The sequence below is a fragment of the Symsagittifera roscoffensis genome, chromosome 3 (assembly GCF_963678635.1).
Source record: "Symsagittifera roscoffensis chromosome 3, txSymRosc1.1, whole genome shotgun sequence".
Classification (NCBI taxonomy): domain Eukaryota; kingdom Metazoa; phylum Xenacoelomorpha; order Acoela; family Convolutidae; genus Symsagittifera; species Symsagittifera roscoffensis.
Window position 1 is genome coordinate 48,871,390 of NC_087064.1, and position 21,460 is coordinate 48,892,849.

The 21,460-nt window shown below is 39.5% G+C and overlaps 1 protein-coding gene across 1 annotated transcript in view; it reads right to left on the reverse strand.

Moving 5' to 3' along the window:
* The window catches only part of LOC134841475 (uncharacterized), a gene marked incomplete at its 3' end in the record, with an annotated part of 63,166 nt that extends 46,126 nt beyond the window's left edge, over positions 1–17,040 (reverse strand). Inside the window, 3 exon segments of the mRNA XM_063857485.1 lie at positions 13,284–13,478; positions 15,455–15,704; positions 16,665–17,040. Of these exon segments, the coding sequence (XP_063713555.1) occupies positions 13,284–13,478; positions 15,455–15,704; positions 16,665–16,804 (585 nt within the window).
* Positions 17,041–21,460: the final 4,420 nt, after the last annotated feature.

The following is a 21,460-nucleotide window of genomic DNA, read 5'->3' on the forward strand; positions in this document are numbered from 1 at the left end:
CCGAGCATTGAAAAAGGGGAGAAACTTTGTATTTGGGTGTGTTTTAGTTTTTTCTTTTCTTATGTTTTCCAGGCAAAGTCAGCTACCACAAAATATTGTCGAATTCAGTTGTATGATGTATCAAATTAAAGCTTTTTTAAGTTTCAAACAACATTATAAACGGGTTTTGATTTTTCGTCTAATTTTGAGCGAGTAAAGCAAGCAAGCAAGCAGGCTTACAATAATTTATTTATGCCAAATTACAGCAGATAAAAGTTATATTAACTCAGTTTTCTGCAGTTTTTGGCGCCATTTTGTGAATCCAAACGTCCAAAAAATCAAAAAAAAATTAATTGATTGTTTTTTTTTCAGTTGGTTGTTTGTTTACTATGACTGCCAAAAATGCCTACGTTCTAGTCTTTCAATCAGATCCTTTTTATACAACACGCAGAAAAATTGACATAAATTTGACAAAAAATTGTGTGTCTTAAGACCATAGTCGGAACATTCTGTACTATTTGCCCAGTAACCGACTATTTGTTTCGATAAGTAATTAGTTTTTAGTTTACTTCTGGCCTTAGCCGCTTTCACTCTTTTGGAGCGTTCGAACCATTTTTGTTGATTGAGTTCAAAAATTAATGCTAAATTAATGGCAATATTTTTTCGATCAACGAATCTGAGCAAAGATAATTAACCTAAAACCGCTGGCTCATTTTTACGTAGATTTTTCTCTTATTACTGATTTCCAAACTTAATAATGGCTTACGAAAAGCTAATTAACCTAAAATGTTATAATTTTTGACTGATTAAACTGCTCAAGGTCACTGATATTGCCAGCAAATTGTCATTAACGATATATAGTTGATGCCAAATTGTTGTTACTACCTTTTTGGTCAACAAAGCTGATTTCCACCGTGAAAACCGTGTCCAAAAAATAATTAACTCAACAGGCCGAAGTTTTGACCGCAGAAATTGCCGAAGGTTACCGAAATTGCCAACAGTTTGGCAATAACTATAGATCAGTTCTCAATTCAATCTCAATCTTTTTTCAATCTTCCTAATTAGAAAGTTAAAAGTAAACTATTTTAAAACTTTAAAATGGTGCAGCCAGCAGGATGACTAAGTAACTTGAACTTCAAAATTAAAAACCAATTGCAAATGATCATTCATTCATCGGATAACAACTGACGTTATATGCCATTGCTGAATCAAACCTAACCCTTGACTAACACATGCTACAGAGTCAGAGAAAATTTATTTGTTTTTATGTTTGGACGGAGCCAGGAATTTTGCTCATTTTTCCCAATATCTTTTGTCAAACCAATTTTTTCGTCAAATTCTTCATCAAGTATCAAGTATTCCTAAAAAATTAGATATTCTTAAAAAATCATGGAAAGTTAGTGTACTTGACTTGAAACATGGCGTCTTGAGTCGAGAGAGGGCTTCGTTGTGTCAATGTCAATGTTTGATTGTTTCCCGATAAATGAACAACGCTTCTAAGTAATTCATTGATCAATTCATTTTTTAACTAAACAAAAAGAAAGAAAAGCCAGCAGAAGCTTTAAAATTTTTCCAAACTATCTGAAATATTCAAAACACGTTGACAAAACACGGTTGTTTTTCTCTTCCGGTGTGATTGCCTGTAAAAAATATCGTTCTCTTCTGGCTTAAACAAAAGGGCAAAAAGTTAAAGGTATGTCGAACTGTCAAAAAATCTAAATGCATCTTGGTGGATCTCAGAGTGTTGCAGCGCAAATATAAAACAAGAGTATAAATGCATATAAAGTTGAACCAAAATGTAAATGCATATAGGGACAGTAGCCGAGCCATAATCCCGCCTAGGTCATTTCCTTTCTAGAACTCGAATATGCATCGAACTTGATGGGATGCTCCGTAACCAGGTTCGATCGCCCCAAAACCTATTTTAACCGTCTTTTTGCTCTAATTTGGTTCAGCCTTGATTAAGGCTGACCTTTAAAAAGAGCAATTTGTCTCAAGGACAAATACTGGCCATTTTTGCAGCTTGCTTTGAGTTATGCAGTTTTTTTGTGGCCGATCTTACCGATGATGAAATACGTTTTGAAAACTGTAAAATTATGGATTTCCAGTGTTAGTTTTGCCGAGAAAACGCTCTGTAATTCAACTGTTTAAAAGTCAATATTTTTACGATTCGGTTTGTGGAGATTTACGCGCACATTTTGGCGCCCAACGTGGGGCATTAGTGGTTTCTTGTGTGATTTAAAGAATTATAGTCTGTGTTAATGGCTGATTCTGTCCAGAAAATTTCCGACATTTTCTGAATCACCTTCGATTTGTTTGCTGTTATTTTGCCGATACAATTTCAGTAAACTGACACTTTTGGGACCCTTTTCTTGACTATAGAAAACCGATCTACTCTAACATAGCTCTACTCTAAAACCGAAACCGCACCCGAGTAAAAAACGCACGATACGGCTCCTAGCGTTACGGCTTCTTCCTATAGAACGGAGGTGCGCCACTACGTTACCTTCTTGTGGATTACCTCTTGAACTAAGGAGAGACGCCCCCGTCTCAGAATAATCCCGAAAGGGCCAAACGGAGGCCTGTTCAGGTGTCGCGTTTTGAGGAGCTATGCTCTGGTGTCGGATCTTAGAGGCCTGATCAGGCGTCGTGTCAATCGCAGAGGCCTTTATACAGGTGTCGTGTTTTGTCTTCAGAGACGAAAGAGCAGACAGACGAAAGAGCGGACTGGCGGAAGAGAGAGAGGCCTGTTCAGGTGTCCTGATTGTTGACTTTTGGTCAAAGTGGAGCTGTGTTTTTCTCGACACCCGAAGTTTTGGATTTTTCCCCGGTGTCGTCAATCTCCAAAACCGTCAAAAACTGTAAGACTAATCTAGTCTTTATAAATTTTTTTGTGCTATAAAATTATATACGGTGTCTTATTGTGTATCCCAACTCAAAGCAAGCTACGAGTGGTAATTTTCCCGATACCACAAATTTTTGGGTAATTGTGAACAGATTGAAAATCCGTGAAATCGGATCATAGACCAGAAGTACTAGACTAGTTTTTTGGATTGGTTTATGACTCGAACCTGCTGACCAAAATTTTCCGAAGAATTTTGGGTAAAAAGTAAAAAATTGCCAAAAATTCCTCAAAACGTCCCCATAATTCTGCGAAACTGAGCTGTAACTTGACACCAACCTTATGGTAAGTGGTCTGGTAGCGAAATATCAGGCAAATTAAGTAAATTTTTTTCATCCTCAGGTTTTTTCCGCGTGTGTTGTTGGAACTTAACCAATTTGCCTGATCCCCCACCCACATTTGTGAAACTGAAAGCCAGTGCGCTTCAAGTAAATATAAGCCGTTTCAGCCCGTCCGATAATTGACTTCGTTGCGCGACACTAATGTTATGTTGTCAGGTACGGTGATATTAAGTGAGTTAAGTTGAATTCTTTCATCCTCAGGTTTACTCCATGTGTGTTGTTGGAGTTCATCCGACCTACTCAATTTCCCCACCCCATTGGTACTTTAGCGTAACGTAGCCGCCGCATAGGTCTCTTGAGTGTATGGTATTCATTCTAGGAGCTAGTTCCTTGGATCACTCGCTCCGTATACTATCCGCCTCGTCTCAAAAGCGCGTGAAAGAGACTTGTTTCACAAAGCCCGGCTTAAGCTTTAACTTTAACGCCAGGGACTCGCAGAAAACTATCCAATACTATCTGCATCACTTTTTGCCGAATCGGAAAGATCTAGTTATTTGGCACGACGCCATAAATAACTCCATTAGTAAGCACCGTAGTAACAACAACCGTAGTTTGAGTACTGACCAACTTAAGAGCCTTCTTTTGAGATACAAGGAGAATATTACCGCTATTGTATACTGTCGCCGCAACGGTACGGACAATATAGAACAAGAGTTGAAAAAGACAGGTATTCTCGTTCTTAACATAGTTGAGGATTTTATCTCAAAGCCAAAGGCCAAAGACCAAATACTTATCGAAAAGTATAAAGAGCTGCACCAGCCCCCTTCCCTTGAGTTGAAGACTCTGTTAATACTTAGACGATACAGTGCTGACCTAAGTACACTGAAAGCTAAGAAGAAGCGGAACCGATTGTCGCCTAAAAATCGTAGAGCGATTCACAATAGATTTAAAGCGTTAAAACTTCAAGTTACTCCCCCTTGTAAGTTATTGATGCAATAGAAAAATTTGAGGATTTACTTGAGTGAAAATAAAGTATTTTCTAAGAGTCGTTATTTTCTGAAATTTTTAAGCATGGAAGTTCAGTTTCAAAAGAAAATTAAGAAGTTGTTTGAGAAACGTAGCAATCTCGAAAACGAACTTTATAAATGCCACGAAATAATTTTGGAATACATAGAGAGTCAGAGTCGTTGCTCAAAAATTGATACTTATATTGAAAAGTGTAGGAACTATATAGAACAAGCGGTCAAGATAAATACTGAGTTGATTGACATGGCTGCAAAAAGTGCCAATCCCGACGAATTGATACCGGCACAGGATATGTGGCTTCATACGTTGACTCAAAGCAACGATAAATTTCTGCAGGAAGCTATCACATATAAAACAAGTTTTGAGGCAGTAACAGAGCCGGACAAAATAGATAGCAGCTCAAAAATTTCTCATCATTCTGAAAAAAGTGAAAAACCCCGGTCGCATAAAACAGATACCCGCTCTAAGTTGTCGCATCGAAGCAGCCGACATCAGCAATCGGGTTCTCAGAAATCTACTTATACCGCCGCTCCGTCGAAAACAATTTCTGAGAAAAAACGCGATTTAATGATTTTAAAGAAACAACAAGAGGAACTTGAGAGGCAGGCAAAGGTATCATTAAGACTGAAAGAACAACAAAGCCGCTTAGAGTTGGAAGAATTGGCTGAAGAACACAGGAAAAAACTGGCAGAAATTGAGTTGAAAGGGCTTGAGTTAGAAGATGAGTTGTCGGAAATCAGCGAGAATGCTGAGGAAAGTGGTTTAACTCGAATCTCTCCACAACTAACAATAGACGAAAAGGATCGTACGCGTCACTGGGTAGAATCTGTCGACCACAACCAGCCTGATGCTGTTGTAGTTCGCAATCAAGAGCAGCACGTTCGTCCAACAGCTCCTGAGGCAACTTATCCTGCATCAACAAATTACTTGGTCTCATCAAGTTTTACAGGAGTGAATAATGGCCAGGCAGCTTCTAGTGATCCGGGATTGTATTACAGTAACCACATTCACGGACAACAACATAATTTGTCGAATTTGGTCCGATCGCAGGTTTCCGTTAACAATCCAGTAGGGTTACAACAGGTCATTCAACCTGTTTCTAATAATTTGCCTCAGCAAACTCTTTTGTCCACTCATCCGGTGCTAGGCAATCCAAACACAGGGTCAGTAGTCCCGGTAACTTCTGAAAATTATTTTGCTCCGACAACATCTGCAGATGTTCCTTCTGGTGTACACCGTTCGTTCCTGCATCAACAGCAGTTAATCATGTTCCTTTAAGTCATCACACTACAGGGTCAGTAGTTGCTGGCTACCAAGCACCTGTAGTCCCATCACAACAACATATGGGTGTTCCCGTTAGTAGTTATAACTTTTCATGTGATCACTATAATCCTTATAGTAATTTGTGGAGACCAGCTGTTGCTGCCCCTTTATTGTCAGCTCAACAACACTACATTCCTTCGACAACTGTTTTTTCCGCAGTAACTCCGATTGTTCCTCCGAATAATTTTGTTCCTTATACAAGTGGAGGGACTGTGTTCTTTGCACAGCCTGAAAATTCTTCACATGCTAATCAACCGTTCGTTCCTGATTGTCACGGTAACTCTTCGAGTTACACAGAGCCAACTCCCGGTAATTCACCTGGTGCAGACATCGAGCGTCCACTTTCGACACGAGAGTTGGCTAATATACTCATGCACAGCCGAAAAGATCATCTCCCTGAGTGGAAGCTGACCCAGTTCGATGGCAACCCACTTAATTGGCATGAATGGTTCGGGCAATTCAAATCGACGGTCGATTCAGCCATACTCAGTGACGATGAAAAGCTTACCTATCTGAAAACGCTCGTAGTAGGTAAAGCAAAATCCGCAATCGCTGAGTATAGCTATAGCGGAGTACTGTATAAAGACGCATTAGCAACTCTTCAAAGAAAGTTCGGGCAGCCGCATGCTGTATTAGGGGCTCATCTAGATAAATTGAGTAATTTTCCGCCGCTGAAAATGCATAACTCGGAAAATGTAATTGGATTTTCCTCTGCAGTTTCTGGACTTGTTGCCGTATTCAAGTCCCTGTCTTTTAACGACGACCTGAAAACTTACTGAATCAAGCTGTGAGTAAGCTTCCCCCGAACCTTAAGGAGGCATGGTCAATGCAAACCGTAAGACGCCAATGGCATAGACCAACTCTGCTAGATTTCAACGAATGGCTTAAAGAAAAAGCGGAGGGTCATGAGAGGCTAAAAACGATCAATTCTAAGGGTTAGTCTGAAGAACCAGTTAAACAAAAAGTAGGCACGAAAGTGTTTGCTAGTAACGCAATTGTAAATAATAAGGAAAAACCAAAGTACCCTCCATGTTCGGTATGTAAAGGTCAACACGCTCTTTGGAATTGCGCCCTATTCAAAGAGAAAAACGCTACGCAGCGAGCAAAACATGTAGCAGAACAAAAACTTTGCTTTGCGTGTTTACAGAGCAATCACAGTTTTCGTAATTGTACCAAGGCCAGAAAGTGCCCCAAGCCAGATTGTGAAAGCACACACAACGTGCTCTTACATGGAGCGGTGAAAATTTTTCCTCCTAAGGATACTAAAAATTCCCCGGCGTCAGGTAACGCAAACGCTAAACATGTATCGACTAACGCTGCCGTCGGCGATATTCATAGCCAGGAGTCAACTAAAGGCCTCCTGCCAGTTGCATCACTCGCCGTCTCTTCGGATGCGACGATTACTAATGCCCTAGCTCTTTGCGATAGTGCTTCCACGCACTCATGGGTATCCGCCGATCTCGTAAAACGCCTCCATTTGGTTGGCACTCCCGTTAACCTCACCATAAATGGATTCAATTCCACGAGCTTGATGAAAACTCAGCAAGTAAGTTTTCAAGTTTCCGCCGAAACGAATAATAGTGAATTTTCGTTTTCTTTTCGAGCTTACGTTAAAGATCATATTCGTATTGGATCGGATAGCATAAGCATTCCTGAATTACAGGAAAAAAACCCGCAGTTGGCTCCGATCAAACCTAGACATTATAAGTATGAAGACGTCGAAATAATTATTGGACAGGATTTCTACCATGCCATAAGACCCGTTGAGTACCTTCTGGGGGAGGACTCTATTTCACCGTGCGCCGTACGCCTTCCGATAGGTTGGGTTTTAAGTGGTCCGTTACGTGGTCCTTTAAGTCGAACTCGTCTTGCTTTAAGTGTATTGTCGAAGACATGTCTCTTGGGGACAAAATTAAAACTTGGTACGAGTTGGAGTCATATGGAGCCTTCAAGCAGGTAGATGCCCGTTCCGCCGCCGACAAACGCGCTTTGTCCGTCTTGAAAAATGACAACTTTCACGATGGTGAGAGGTACATTGTACCAATGCTTTGGAACGATAAGGAAAATACTCTACCGAATAACTATTTTTCCTCCTTAGCTCAATTAAAGCCTTTGGAAAAGAGGCTAGATAAGGATCCGTCGCTCCGTGAATAATACGCCGAAACAATTAGAGAAGATATACAAAAAGGATATGTCATAACCGTTAAGGCACACGATCCCAAATCACGAGTCGATCGTGAGTGGTATCTCCCGCATCAGCCGGTGTTGAACCCAAATAAACCCGGTAAGGTGCGCCGAGTCTTCAATGGGGCATCGAAGTGTCATGGCGCTTCCTTGAACAAATCTCTGTTGGTTGGCCCGGATCTCCTTCAAAACCTCATTTTTTTACTGTTAAGATTCCGTCAGCATAAATACGCCGTTTCAGCTGACATTGAAGGGATGTTTTTACAGGTTGGAGTACGTGAAGAAGATCAACCTTCTCTTCGTTTTTTGTGGCGGGAGGACCCCACATCAAGTGTGGTAGTTCACCAATATACGCGTCACATTTTTGGTGCTCGTGACTCGCCGACTTGTGCGAATTTTGCTTTGCAGAAGACTGCATCGGATAACCAAGCTGAGTACCCCGAAGCTGCTTCGGCTGTTGTCCAGAAATTTTATATGGATGATTATCTGGATTCTTTTCAAAACAGGGATGACGCCTTGAAATTAGGTAGGGATTTAATCTCGTTGCTTAAACTAGGTGGGTTTTGTCTGACAAAATTTGTCAGCAACGTGCCCGGCGTAACAACCGCTCTTGATCCGGACAACCGTGAGTCCAATTCGTCTGTTAAAGATATTTGTGCGAGTCCAGACTAGTCGTCGCATTCTCGGTCTTAAGTGGGATCACGTCAAGGATACCTTAGTCGTTAGTAGAGGGGTTGATCGTCCACTAGACAAAGCAATCACTCATTGTACCGTGTTGAGTTTTGTTTCTTATGTTTTTGATCCAATTGGGTTAGTGGCTCCGTATACCGTGAAGGCTCGCCTTCTATTAAAAGATATCTGGCGAATCAGCGGTCAAAAATGGGATGATGATCTGCCAGAGGAAATCAAAAAGCAATTCCTTGAGTGGCACTCAGGCCTTCATTTGTTAGGTTCTCTGACAATACCTCGCAGCTATTTCACTGAACCTTTCGACCGAATAGAACTTCACATGTTCGGTGATAGTTCGCAGGATGTTTTCTGTGCCGTCGCTTTCCTTCGTGCGCGACTTGTTAGCTCCCATCAGACCGAATTAGCCTTTGTGTTTGGCAAAGCCCGCGTCGCGCCTATGAAAGCGCTTTCTATCCCAAAGTTAGAGCTTCAAGCGGCTCTTCTTGCAACCCGCTTAAAAGAAGAAACTTTGAAAGATCTTACTTTCAAAGTTACGGATATTTTCATGTGGACAGATAGTACCACTGTTCTTCAGTGGCTTCACTCTTGTAGTAAACTACCCGTTTTTGTTGGTAATCGCACTGGTGAGATTCTGGAGTCTACCAGCACTGATCAGTGGCATCACATACTTAGCGGTGATAACCCAGCTGATACCGGTACACGAGGGATTTCTTCGGAAGCCCTCAAGGAAAGCAGCTGGGTTAATGGCCCTAGTATATTGAGAACAACTGATTGGCTGTTCAAGCCCGATACAAGGGTTATCGATAAAATAAGACTCAAAGGACCATCGTGTGATATCGACATTTGTCTGGAAAATTCGTCAAATTTCGTCGTCGATGTTTTGACAGAAAAATCTTCCATTCGGAAAATGGGAGAGATTCAATTCGATTGTAAGATACAAACGCGCAGTAGCATTTTTGTTAAGATGGCTGCCATCCCATGAACATTTCCGGTCGAGTATATTAGAAATTACAGACCCGTCTGAAATGGATATTGCTGAACAAAAGCACATTTACCTGTCCCAGGGCGAGACATTCCCTAGTGAGCTAAAACTACTAAGAGCCGGTAAAGTTATCCCGAGGAATAGTCGGATCGCCAAGTATTCGCCGTTCATTGGACCAGCTGGCATCCTTCGCTCGACTGGGCGCATCAGCCGCTTGGTTAATTCCGATTTCGATAGCAAGCACCCGATTATACTTGATGCACGTCACGCGGTTGTTCGGTTATTGGTTCAGCACTTGCACGTTAGGAATTTCCATCAAGGCTTGGATTACATGCGTGCGGTGGTTAATTTGAAGTATGTTGTGTTAAATTTGCGATGGTTGCTGCGAAACATCGAAAATACTTGCGTTGTGTGCCGAAAACGCAAAGCGCAAACCGTAACTCATATGATGGCTGATCTGCCCATTGAAAGGCTGGGTTACAAGCAACCTCCTTTCTCTAACACAGGTGTCGACTACTTTGGGCCGTTCCTAGTTCCAATCCGGAGAAGTACGGAAAAGAGGTGGGTTTTTTGTTCACCTGTCTCACCACTAGAGCGGTGCACATTGAAGTGGTCCCCTCGCTCGACACAAGCTCTTGTGTGATGGGCGTGGAAAGGTTTATCGCGCGTCGCGGTACTCTGACTACCATCATGTCCGACAACGGCACGAACTTTGTTGGCGCTCAGAAAGAGCTCTTAGCTTGCGTTGAGAGTTGGAACAAGCTCGCACCCGCTGTTTTTGTTCAGAAAGGGATCAAGTGGAAATTCAATCCACCCAGCGCACCGCACCATGGTGGCTCCTGGGAGCGATTAATTCGGAGTGTTAAGCGCGTCTTGTATGACATCCTAGGCAACAGAAGAGTAACTGAGGAGGTTCTAAGAACCACGCTGTGCCTTGTTGAGCAATCACTCAACGCTAGACCGATAACAGCAGTTAGATCCGATCCGCTAGATCTAGAGGCGTTGACCCCGAATCATTTTATCCTTGGTCAACACGCAGCGAGTTTTCCGTCGCTAAGTTTCGAAGAAAACTTCGACCATAAGAAGCGGTTCGCCAGAGCGCAATCATACGCTAACGCAATATGGACACGGGGGATGCGGGAATACGTTCCTTCCCTCAATAGGAGGGCAAAGTGGCACAACCAGTCAGTCGTTAAGTTGAAAGCCGGCGACTTGGTTTGGGTCATAGAGCCTTACACTCCACGTGGACATTATCCACTCGCACGTATCCTAAAACTGCACTATGGAAAGGACGGATGCGCGAGATCCGCCGATATAAAGACCGTTACGAGCGAACTGACCCGCCCGACCGTAAAGCTCGCTCCCGTTCTTCCTTGTTTAGGGGTGGAGGATGTTGCAGCGCAAATATAAAACAAGAGTATAAATGCATATAAAATTGAACCAAAATGTAAATGCATATAGGGACAGTAGCCGAGCGCATGCATGGTGCGTCCCGACGGGTTCGGCGCCGGTTCGAATCCCGCCTAGGTCATTTCCTTTCTAGAACTCGAATATGCACCGAACTTGATGGGATGCTCCGTAACCAGGTTCGATCCCCCCAAAACCTATTTTAACCGTCTTTTCGCTCTAATATGGTTCAGCCTTGATTAAGGCTGACCTTTAAAAAGAGCAATTTGTCTCAAGGACAAATACTGGCCATTTTTGCAGCTTGCTTTGAGTTATGCAGTTTTTTTTGTGGCCGATCTTACCGATGATGAAATACGTTTTGAAACTGTAAAATTATGGATTTCCAGTGTTAGTTTTGCCGAGAAAACGCTCTGTAATTCAACTGTTTTAAAGTCAATATTTTTACGATTCGGTTTGTGGAGATTTACGCGCACACAGAGCAACTGAAGCTTTTTCCATGAGCATCATCGTTAATATCGGATTTCCTTGAGACAGGTACACTAAATGAATCCATCTAAAAAGATCTGATAGCTGTGCCAGAAGTAATCCGATTGCAATTCAAAAATAGCGTTACAAAGACGCGTTTTTTCGACAAATTTCGAAACGCATTAGAACAATTCTTTGGACATTTTTCAGGCGAAGAAAAAAAAAGCAGAAAATTTTACATCGAAACCTCAAATTAGGTAAAACAAATACCCACGCTTTTCTGTGGACAACCTTCTAATCCGCCTGAGCAAACGCGTGTAAGTGCTTGTGGTACCAGAAATTTGTAAAAGAGGGTGTCGGAACAATGAGGTGCCCTTGCTGAAATGTTGTATTTCCGACCATAGTAAAAAAAAAACATTTTTTTTTGCATATTCGACACTAATAGTAAAACGAGCAACCTGAACAGCAATTTTTTTTGTAGAAAACGACAAGAAAAAAAATTAAGAATCAAAACTGTTTTTTTCAAATGCGAAATTTTTGATTTTTTTCATTCCCAAATGGCGTTAAAAAACTCCCAAAACTACTTGAGTTTAGGTAAAATTGAGCAGAAAAAATGTTGTAAGCAGCTTAAACTCAGCAACATAAGTCTGCTCGCTCGCTTTTTTTGATCGAAACTAGACCAAAAAAAAACTAAAAATTTCAAACGAGTTTTCTCAAACATGGTAAAATTGTTTCATTATTTGAATGTCGTTCGAGTAACGACTGAAAGAGCTTAAAAATCATAGATCACTGAACCCATTACTATAAATTTTTCGTGGTACCTGATTTTGCTCGAAAAACAAAACAAACTAAAACACCCGAATACGAACTTCCTCCCCATTTTTAAAATGGTCGGAACAAAAATTGATCCGAAGTTTTAAATTGCTTTGTTTTGTGTCAAGCATTTAGGATCAATCAAAAAATTCATAGTAGTATTTTTTTTACAATATTATCCAAACACAGCAGGAACAGTTATCACATGGTCGCTTTTTTTACCACAAGCGGCAAAAAATTTAATTTTAGCACCATTGGCCCAGAAGCAGTACATGGGAAAGCTCACATATTGTGATATCCACAAAAATCTGTCGAGTTCATTGGATTTTGTAAAAATTTCCAATTCTCTGGCTTAAAAGTTAAGTACATATATAAAGGAAAGTTACAGCCTGAATGGAAAACTACACAGCGAAATAACGATTGAAGATCATCCTAGCCTCAGCCAATAAGAATGACAAAGATTTCTATAAAAGTTTGCCAGGTCCGCTCCCCCACATGAACGAATTATTCCCTCCCCACCCCAAGACATGGTAATGCAAAAAGAAGAAGTCAAGCGATGTCTATATCAGAATACTCCTCATAATCTGTAGCCCATGAATACCCCTCATAATATGTAGCGGATTTTGGGCGTTTGCCTTCCCCCCTCAAGGTTTCGACCCTCTGTCGACCCAAAGGGTCCCCCTCTTTGTACTATTTTGATCCATTTTTGGCTGACTGGCCCTAATTTTCTTAAAGGCGCCTTAGGCGCAAATATACACAAATTTTGAGGGGGGAGGAAACGCGCGTCGCCAAAATAAAACGTAATTTTGATCAACATTTTCTAAAACTAAAAGTGCCTAGAAACGCCTTAAAATGGATATGGCGCAGAAAATTTGATAAAAAAGGGTCATTATAGTTATATGGGAGAGCTCGGAAAGCACTGCAGTAATTGAGTAGAATATTAAATCAGAAAGTGGTGAGTCTTGTTGCTTGAGAAAGTGGAAAAATTGCATAAAAAACAAATTTTAAAAAAAAACTAAAATGCGAGTGATAAGACAACCGACAAGCTTTTTCGTTTGATGAATAATAATCTTATAATCTTAATTTATTGAACATAAGCATCATCCGTGTTTTTTATTTTCCTGAAATTTTATTTTGATTCTGATGACGCTGTGAAAAATTAACCCTAGCAATCCTTAATTTTCTTGCATATAAATTCATTAGCACTTTAGAAGCTTTAAACTTATCTGACCTTGCACACGCCACACACGGCCAGCCCACAATGGGGGCAGTGTTGCAGCTCATCCTTGCCTGAGGTGAAGTCCCTCCCACATGCCCCACATACATCCGGGCGGGGCACAGCAGGGGCGACGAGGAGGGGCTCTGCCCCACCTCCTCCCGCTGTGAGGGGGCGAGAGGGGTGGAGTTTATTCGGAGATCGTTGACGCTGCAGAAAAGGTCATTGAAATTAGATTTGTCATAAAACTGCTGTAATCTTTGCCCATTATTCTTTCACAATTTCCAGAATAGCACTAATAATTGGGGAAGTTCTGAATCACATGTGTTTTCTCTTACGACCAGCTAACACCAATCTCGCAGGAGCCACTTTTTCATTTTTTATTTCACAAGAAATCATGCCAAAAATTCATCACGAGATGAGTTAACCTTTCTGTGTAAATGTTCTCACCACTGAACTTTGACTTGGAACTTTGTCACATCGGCCGTATTGGTTTTTTAGTTTTTCTACTCCAAGCAAAATCAGGTATCACAAATAATCATTTTAAAACTTCCAAATATTTTTGTAGCATCGAAAAAACGGTTTGAAATTTTCTATTTTTAGTCTAACTTCGAGCGAATAAAGCGAGCAAGCAAGCATAAGGTAGGCTTTTAATAGTATGCTTATGGTTAAAGTTCAGATCCTCTCATCAAACCACTGACAAAAACGGAACCAGTTTTAATTTTTTGTTTCGACCACTGATAAGAGAGAGAGGAACTTTGTATTCGGGTGTGTTTTAGTTTTTTTTGCTTTCCATACAAAATCAGGCATTAAAGCCCTTTCATTCGTGCTCCCAACTACATATAAAAAATTCTAAAAGAACGTACGTCTCATTGTCGAGAAAATTGGGCTTAAACCTTTTGATTCTTAGTTCAGTTTCGAAGAAAAGCGATCGAGTAACGGTCGTTATATGAAACTTCACTTTTAAATAGTCTTTTAGGCTAAAAAAAATTGAATTAGCTAAGGAAAAAATCTAGTTTTGGATGAATAATTAAATGCTTCCTTAGCGAAAAAAATTCTTAAAACTTAACATTTTTGTGCAAATCAAGTTGCAAAAGCTTAAATCTTTTTACATATTTGTCATAAAAACATATTTCCTTAAGTTTGTGTAATACAATAAAAATTCTTCGCGCCTCTATAGTTCTCAAATCACACCATGTATTAAAACCGACATTACATGAAAAGGGGGAAACGATATACTTTAATGAAAATGGTAGGAACATTTTGTACTACTTGCACAGCAAACAGCTATCCTTGTTCTTTTTTGTATTTTTTTTTTATAACTGCACATGAACTGGCTATCTTTGTTGTTGACCATTGGAGAAATTTTGTTTTCGGGTGTTTTTTTTCCACACAAAATCAATTACCTCTAATGATCATTGTAGTGAGTCGACTAATACAGCATACTAAAACCCTTTGAACGACATGGAAAAATATTCTTAAACAATTTTCCGGTGTTGAGAAAAACCGGTTTGAATTTTTTGATTTTTCGTCTAATTTTGGGCAATTAAAGCAAGCAAGCAGGCCTACATTATCTTCTTTATGCTTGACTTAAGCTGTAAAATTTAATTTCAATCAAGTAGATTTATTTTAACAGTTGTTTGATGTCATTTTGGGAATCCAAATTTGAAAACTTTTTAAGATTTAAAAATTTATAAAGATTTTTTTTTGTTTTTCTCGTCATTTTTCTGCAAAAACAGTTTTTCAATTTGTCTATTGTACAAAGACTGTCGAATATGCATCAGTTTTTTTTTCGTTTAGTTCTTCTAATCACACCGCGCAGAAAAAACGACACTAATTTGAAAAAATATATATTATTTTTCCTATTTTTTTTCAAAGGCTGTTTGGAACATTCTATGCTACATGCACAGTAACCGGCTATCCTTGTTGATTATTGTCTTTTAAGATAAAGTACAAAATCACAATGGCTATCTTGGCGAGACCTTGGGTTGGGTAAAATGCGAGAATTAGCATTTTTAAGCAGCTTGAATGAGTAACTTGAATATCTGTCAAAGATCTTTTGTTGCTTTTGACAATAAATGGCAAGATATCCACATTGCTTGGATAAACCATGAATAACATCTTGGCAAGATCTTCCAAAGTCAATACACAATCAAGACAACTCTGTATAACCAAAGAATAGTAACCTCAACAGCGGAATGAGATCGCACGTGTTGTGTTTGATTGAAGTTTTCGGCTGGAAAGTTATCCGGGATCTCCTTAGATGCACTGGCGTTGTTTGAGTTAGTGTTTGTGCTGATAAGAGACAAAGCTAGTCTGTTCACACTGTACCCTGTGGGTCCCCCTCCCCCTCCCCCTTCCTCCTCTTCATTCACTTCCCCACACACAGGACATACCAGTGTACCACATGTGTCGGTAAGATCCTGCACACACCTCCTAAATTAAACTGCTAAAAAGGTGTCATTCCTACCTGGGCCGAGGTGCTTCGACTTTGAAAGCCGGGTAGCTGCAGTTTTGTGATCGAAAACGGCGGTCGAGAAGCAATTTTAAGTCAAAGTTTTAGAAGTGAAGCGTTTAGCATTAACTTAGCGCACAGATTGTTTGTAACTCATCTCAACAATCAGCAAAATTTCTGAGCGAAACAAATGGTTGATTATAGGGAAAAACTATTCTTTGTTTTCTTTTTTCATCTTTTACGATAAAAATTGATGTCGTATGTCAATTTCTCGAACTTTTCCAAGTAATTTTTATCAAATGTTTTGCTGGTCGCAAAAAATTTGTCGAAAAATTTGCTGTGTCGAAAAATTTGCGTAGAGCAAATCATTATCGTAGCATTTTTACAGCAATGTTCAGAATTGCATATCTGTAACTGTGGCATAGAACAAACATAGAAAACTATGAGCCATCAAAGTTTTTGAATTCAAACGAGATTTAGAATCGCAATACGCAATCAGGGATCAGAAAGAGAGCATTACCAATCATGCTTCAGTGTAATAGCTGAAAACTTCTTAGGAACTTTTTTTCAATTTTACTTAAGCCGTGAATAAAAAACAAACGCGGATATACTTTCCAAGCAAAAAAAATGCGCAAAACTTATGAGGCGATAGGTAAAGGATTTGAATCTGGGCAATGTGTAATTTTGTGCAATTAGTATTTGTGCAATTTGTAATTTTGTGCTTCTGACTTTATCCCTAATCAGAGCTAAGAATGGGTATGAACAGTGCCTGATACAAAAGCTACATTTTACTGTTACAGTTCTGGTGAAATACTGATTTCCTCAGCTAGATCAACACGAGACTTTTCTTTACAAGCGGATGAAAAATTTACGATTATTGATCTGATGAACTGTACAACACAAAAAAATACTAACTTATTCAACAATATTTGTTGTCTCACCTGCAAAAGGTATCCCCACACGTAATGATCAGGGGCTGTTGTGCACCAGTCGCTGTGAAGGATCCACCACAACTAGGACATGCAGTCAAACTAGCAGATGTTGCATTACTACTCTTGCTCATAGTAATGCTCGATGACATTTTTCGAGTTAGTGATTAATGAAAACAATTTTCAATCTCAGATCAGATCATATCAAATCAAAAAGGCTTCGGTTGCAATCAGAATTTATTTGACAAAATTAGTCAAACTCTTTGATTTTTAGTACACATATTTGCTATATATGGTTTGACTGTATACCTTTTTATGTGTAAGCTTTTGAATTAAGATTACTACAAAAACTGCGTTCAAATTTTATCACCAGCTGCTTAAAAACAACACTCCGTTAATCAAACTTTTTTGTAAGTTAATAACAAAAATTTAAACGGCGTATCAAAAACGTATGTCAAGTATAGAAAACTCGAAGTAGACAAAACTTAATTGCTTAAATTGAACGCCTCTAGATGCACAAGAGTGTTAAGATACTACGGTCAGAAGAGTTCGTTTCAAGAGACTATTTCACCTTTCCCGAAACCCATGGTATGCATGCCTAACAAAAGTACCTTATTTTGAAAAAACAATTGATATCATATTTAGAATTTTCAGTCTTAGTCTTTTCAGCTGAATGCAGTAGCCCTGGTAGTGTACGGGAAAATCTGATCATCGTAATGGTCCAAGCTTCTAATTAACCGTCTGTGAAGATAAAAAAAAAGAGTTTTATGTTGGTCCAGGTCCAGGCGGAAATTCACTATAGGGCAGTATAGGCTTGACGATTTTAATCGAAAAGATTTTGGGAGTTCACACCACAGGTCAAGCTGTTTTTTCCAATTTTGACCCTCTCGGCAAAATTTGGTATGTTTTGACCGTTTGGACTAATTTTGTTCATATTTCGACCGTCTCGACCAGAAAAATGCTTTAGCTTTTGTTCAATCGTAGCCAAATATGTTCGAGCGAAGATATATACATGGGTGGGGAAGATATCAAAACTAAAGCTAGCTTAATGAAACAAACTATCAAAAAAATTAGCAGTGTAAAGTCTTATATTTTGGAACGCTAATTTCTATATTTTATCGAAATCAGGGGTTTATATGCAAAAAATGCGCTTTTTTTATTGCGCTTTATATGCAAAAAATATTCTTAGATCTTCTCCATCTGAAATAATTTTGTGCAAGTTTTTTTGCAAATACTGGGCCAGAACTTCAGCCCCACAAATGGGTGGTTTTGCCTGTTTTTGTTAATCATGCCTGAAAAATTACACTTAAGACTCTGGGTTCATTGATCAGCAAATTGTATCAAAGTGAGCACGCCCTTGTCTTAAAATACAGTCATCTTGGATTTTGATCCTCACTTCAGTATTTTTTGCGCAACAATTGACACAGTAATTTCAACATAACTCGATATTAACTGAGAAAACGCTTCAATTACTTGTAACTCAAAACAAAATAATTTTAAACCTTAACTCAGTCTCAAAAACTTAAACACTGAGAATCGAAGCTTAACCAAAAAAGATAACCTGGAAACTCAATAATAAGAGATTTTAGATGTACAGAGTGACCGATTCATTTTCCAGTTACCTGTTTTGAGCAACATCTGTATATTAAAGGTAAGTTTGACAAAGCGTTTAAAATTCATTAGGCTTTTGAATAACTGTACTGGCTCACTGGAAATTTTCTAATTGGGATGGGGGTAGCAGACAGTTATTTTTCCTAGGCAACTTTATATACTTTTCACTCTCTCTGACTCAGGCAACTCAGAAAATGAGTTAAAAGTGCCAGTTACCCTAAAAAGTGACATTCTGTATGGATGTTTTAATTTCATTATTAATTTGATTTTGAGTTTCTATAGTCCCCGTAGGACTTTTGAATTTTTTGATTTTTCTATCTAGTTTCTGATTGTTTCCCATCTCTGTTGACGTCCTCCCCATTGTTTTCATGTTCCTTGTCTTCCTGCTATTTTTCGTCTTTCTTCTCAAAGTCCCCTTCATTCTGTTCTTTATCTTTTACGAGTAAAATATCGTTGTTGTTATCGATTGTTACGTTTTCTGTTGGTGAAGTTAGATCCACCACGTCTGTTTCCTTCGTACTGTTTTTCGGACTAATGGCTTCAATGAATTTTACACAGGCTTGATATTGTGGTGATTTCTCTGCGAATCCCATTTCTTGAATGAGCGATTTTAAGCTCGGGTAATTTTCCGTTTTTGGTTTATCTGGCGGAGAATCGATTTCGAAACGGAATGATTTCTGCTGTCCATCATTGTTCTTGTCACTTATTGTGTTAATCGGTACGGGGTTTCCGAAGGCAGTTGACAGCGCCGATTGGCGATTTCGTGTTGATTTTCGCTGTGGTACTGTTGAGATTGTGGGGGGCGTACGCTTTTGGTTTCGCCTTTTAGGCGATGGTGCGATGTCTTCCGAGGATGTTGACGATTGCTCGTCATTGTCTGAAAGTCTGGATGTTGATTTCTCCCGAGTGTTGTTATTGGTCGACTTTTCGACTTTATTTTCTGTTTGTAGACTCATGTCGCGTGTTGTCTGTAATTTGTGTATCGGACGCCCACCTGTTCGTTTTCCTTTCGATTTTGCCTTTTTTTGTCGGACTATTTTGGTGTGCCTGGCTTGTTGTCTTTTTTTGGCGAGTTACTTTTACTGGCAGGCCTGTTGTTTTGGCCTCCCGGAACATCGGGTGTTGAGGGGCAGTAGGGTTCACAATGTCTAAAAAAACGTAGGCATGGTCCGGATTTATATGCGACGTAATCACTAAGCCGAGAAGGTCTGCACGGTCCGTATATTGGAGGGCTTGGGAAAATGCGGCTCCACAAATTCTTAATAGTCTCGGTTGTTTTCCAAGTGTTTGTAGCCATGCGGTGTGCGGAGTATAAGTTAGAATTTTTCGGTCTATGGATTTATATTTTTATTCGAATGTTTTTGGATCTTTAACTTTCGTTGCTATTCTAATTGCTTTCCGTGCCATCTGGTCTATACGTTTTTTCGTGTTTTTGTCTACTGTTGCTTGTACCCCTTTTGATCTTACATTTAACCTATCCTTGGCAATTTCTCTAATTTTAGAGTTTGCACCTGTGTTTTGGAGACTTCAAAATTTGAAGGTTCTTTGGCATTTGTGGTTTCGATTTATTGTCTTGTCTTCTGATGGATACTTCGTCTTCCGACCACAGTTGTAGATTATGCATTACCTCTGCAGGTAATGGCGGCTTTGTAAGATTCTTTCTATCTAATCATGCATGTTTTATGCTTTCCCAGTTTAATATATTAGGTGAACTACTGGTTGCTGCGTTTGAAAGAGGTGTATTTGGTTTTCGTCTCATATGTGCCTCAAACGGTGAAACTTTGGTGACGCCATGTGGTGTGATTCTCAATGATTTAATAATTTTAGCCACATCGGAAGCAAGTTTGTATGGTGTGTTTGTTTTATCAATTTTCATTACCGCTAGCCTGCGTTTCAATGTTTGTATCATTCTTTCGACTAACCCTATTGCTCTATGATCATCCACCGGGGCGAACAGTAGCTTTATGTTGTTAGTATTGCAAAAAAATTGAAATTTTTTTGCTCAAAAAGTTTGCACCTGATCGCACCTTAATCTCCTAGGTACCCCGTTGTTAGAAATGTATCTTTGCATAAACTTAAGGGCAACGTCCGCTGTTGTATTCCTAACAAGTTTTTGTAGTAGGGAATTTTTACCACTTATCTATTACAACCAAAATGTACGTGTCCCTATTTAATTCGTCCGGAAGAGGCCCAGCGAAATCTAATTGAATTTCCTCGTTGGGTTCGACTAATAGTGGACTGGCTCTTAGTAAGTTTCGTATCTCAATTCCGTCCTTTGCGAATACTGCCAACTCTAGTATTGCTGCCCACTTTGACCACTCTAATGGCGGTTCGACAGACGCCTTCTCCCAATATGGGTTAATATTCAATGGGTTTTTAGAATATCCTGTTGACTGCGCCATGTGAGTATGAGCATCTAATTCTCGAATCCGAACGGATCGATAAACAATGAATCTCGACCGAAGCGGTGTAAAAACAACTAGTTGATAGACAATGTTAATTCCGACTGAACAATAGTTCAGACACAGTTCATGTTCTGCGCCTATCAAGGTCAACCTTCCGACCAACTGAGAGAGTTTAACATGAACTATAAATAACAAAAATAAACATGTATATACTGAGTTTATCGATCCAGGCCGGACGACATAAGCCCTGCAGCATCCAAAGTATTACTAATTCTTTCGTTAAGCAAAGTTTGTGAACTTTCCTCACCACTTGTGCGTTTATCAAAAAACCGTAGAAAAGTCGCCTTAAAATTTTCCAATGTTTTTCAAAATATGTTTGTGATTGGAACATTCCGTGTTACTAGCTCAGCAATTGGTTATTTCTGTTATGTTATTCTCGTTGGCTTGGAAAAGTAAATTAACTCTTTGTTAATATTCGTTACGAATTATTTGAGAAACTAATCTTAATTCTACTTGAGTAAAAATTTGACTGATATCGTAGTCCTCCTCTAAAATGTCACCACATCTGATATTCGTTTGTTGAAAAGATGCTGATTGTTTTTTTAACTGAAAATAAAAGTTTTCTGAGTTTCAAAGCCGTGTCTGTTCTAATTAGTGCGGGGTGGCAATGGCGGTGGGGAGTTGGGTCCATTGTTGTTGCTGTTGCTGTTCTGAGTCTGGACCCCTATGCCCGGCATCTGGACAAAGGAGAAATCATTGCTCGCGGATGATCCCGGTTGACCTGCAGCAGCA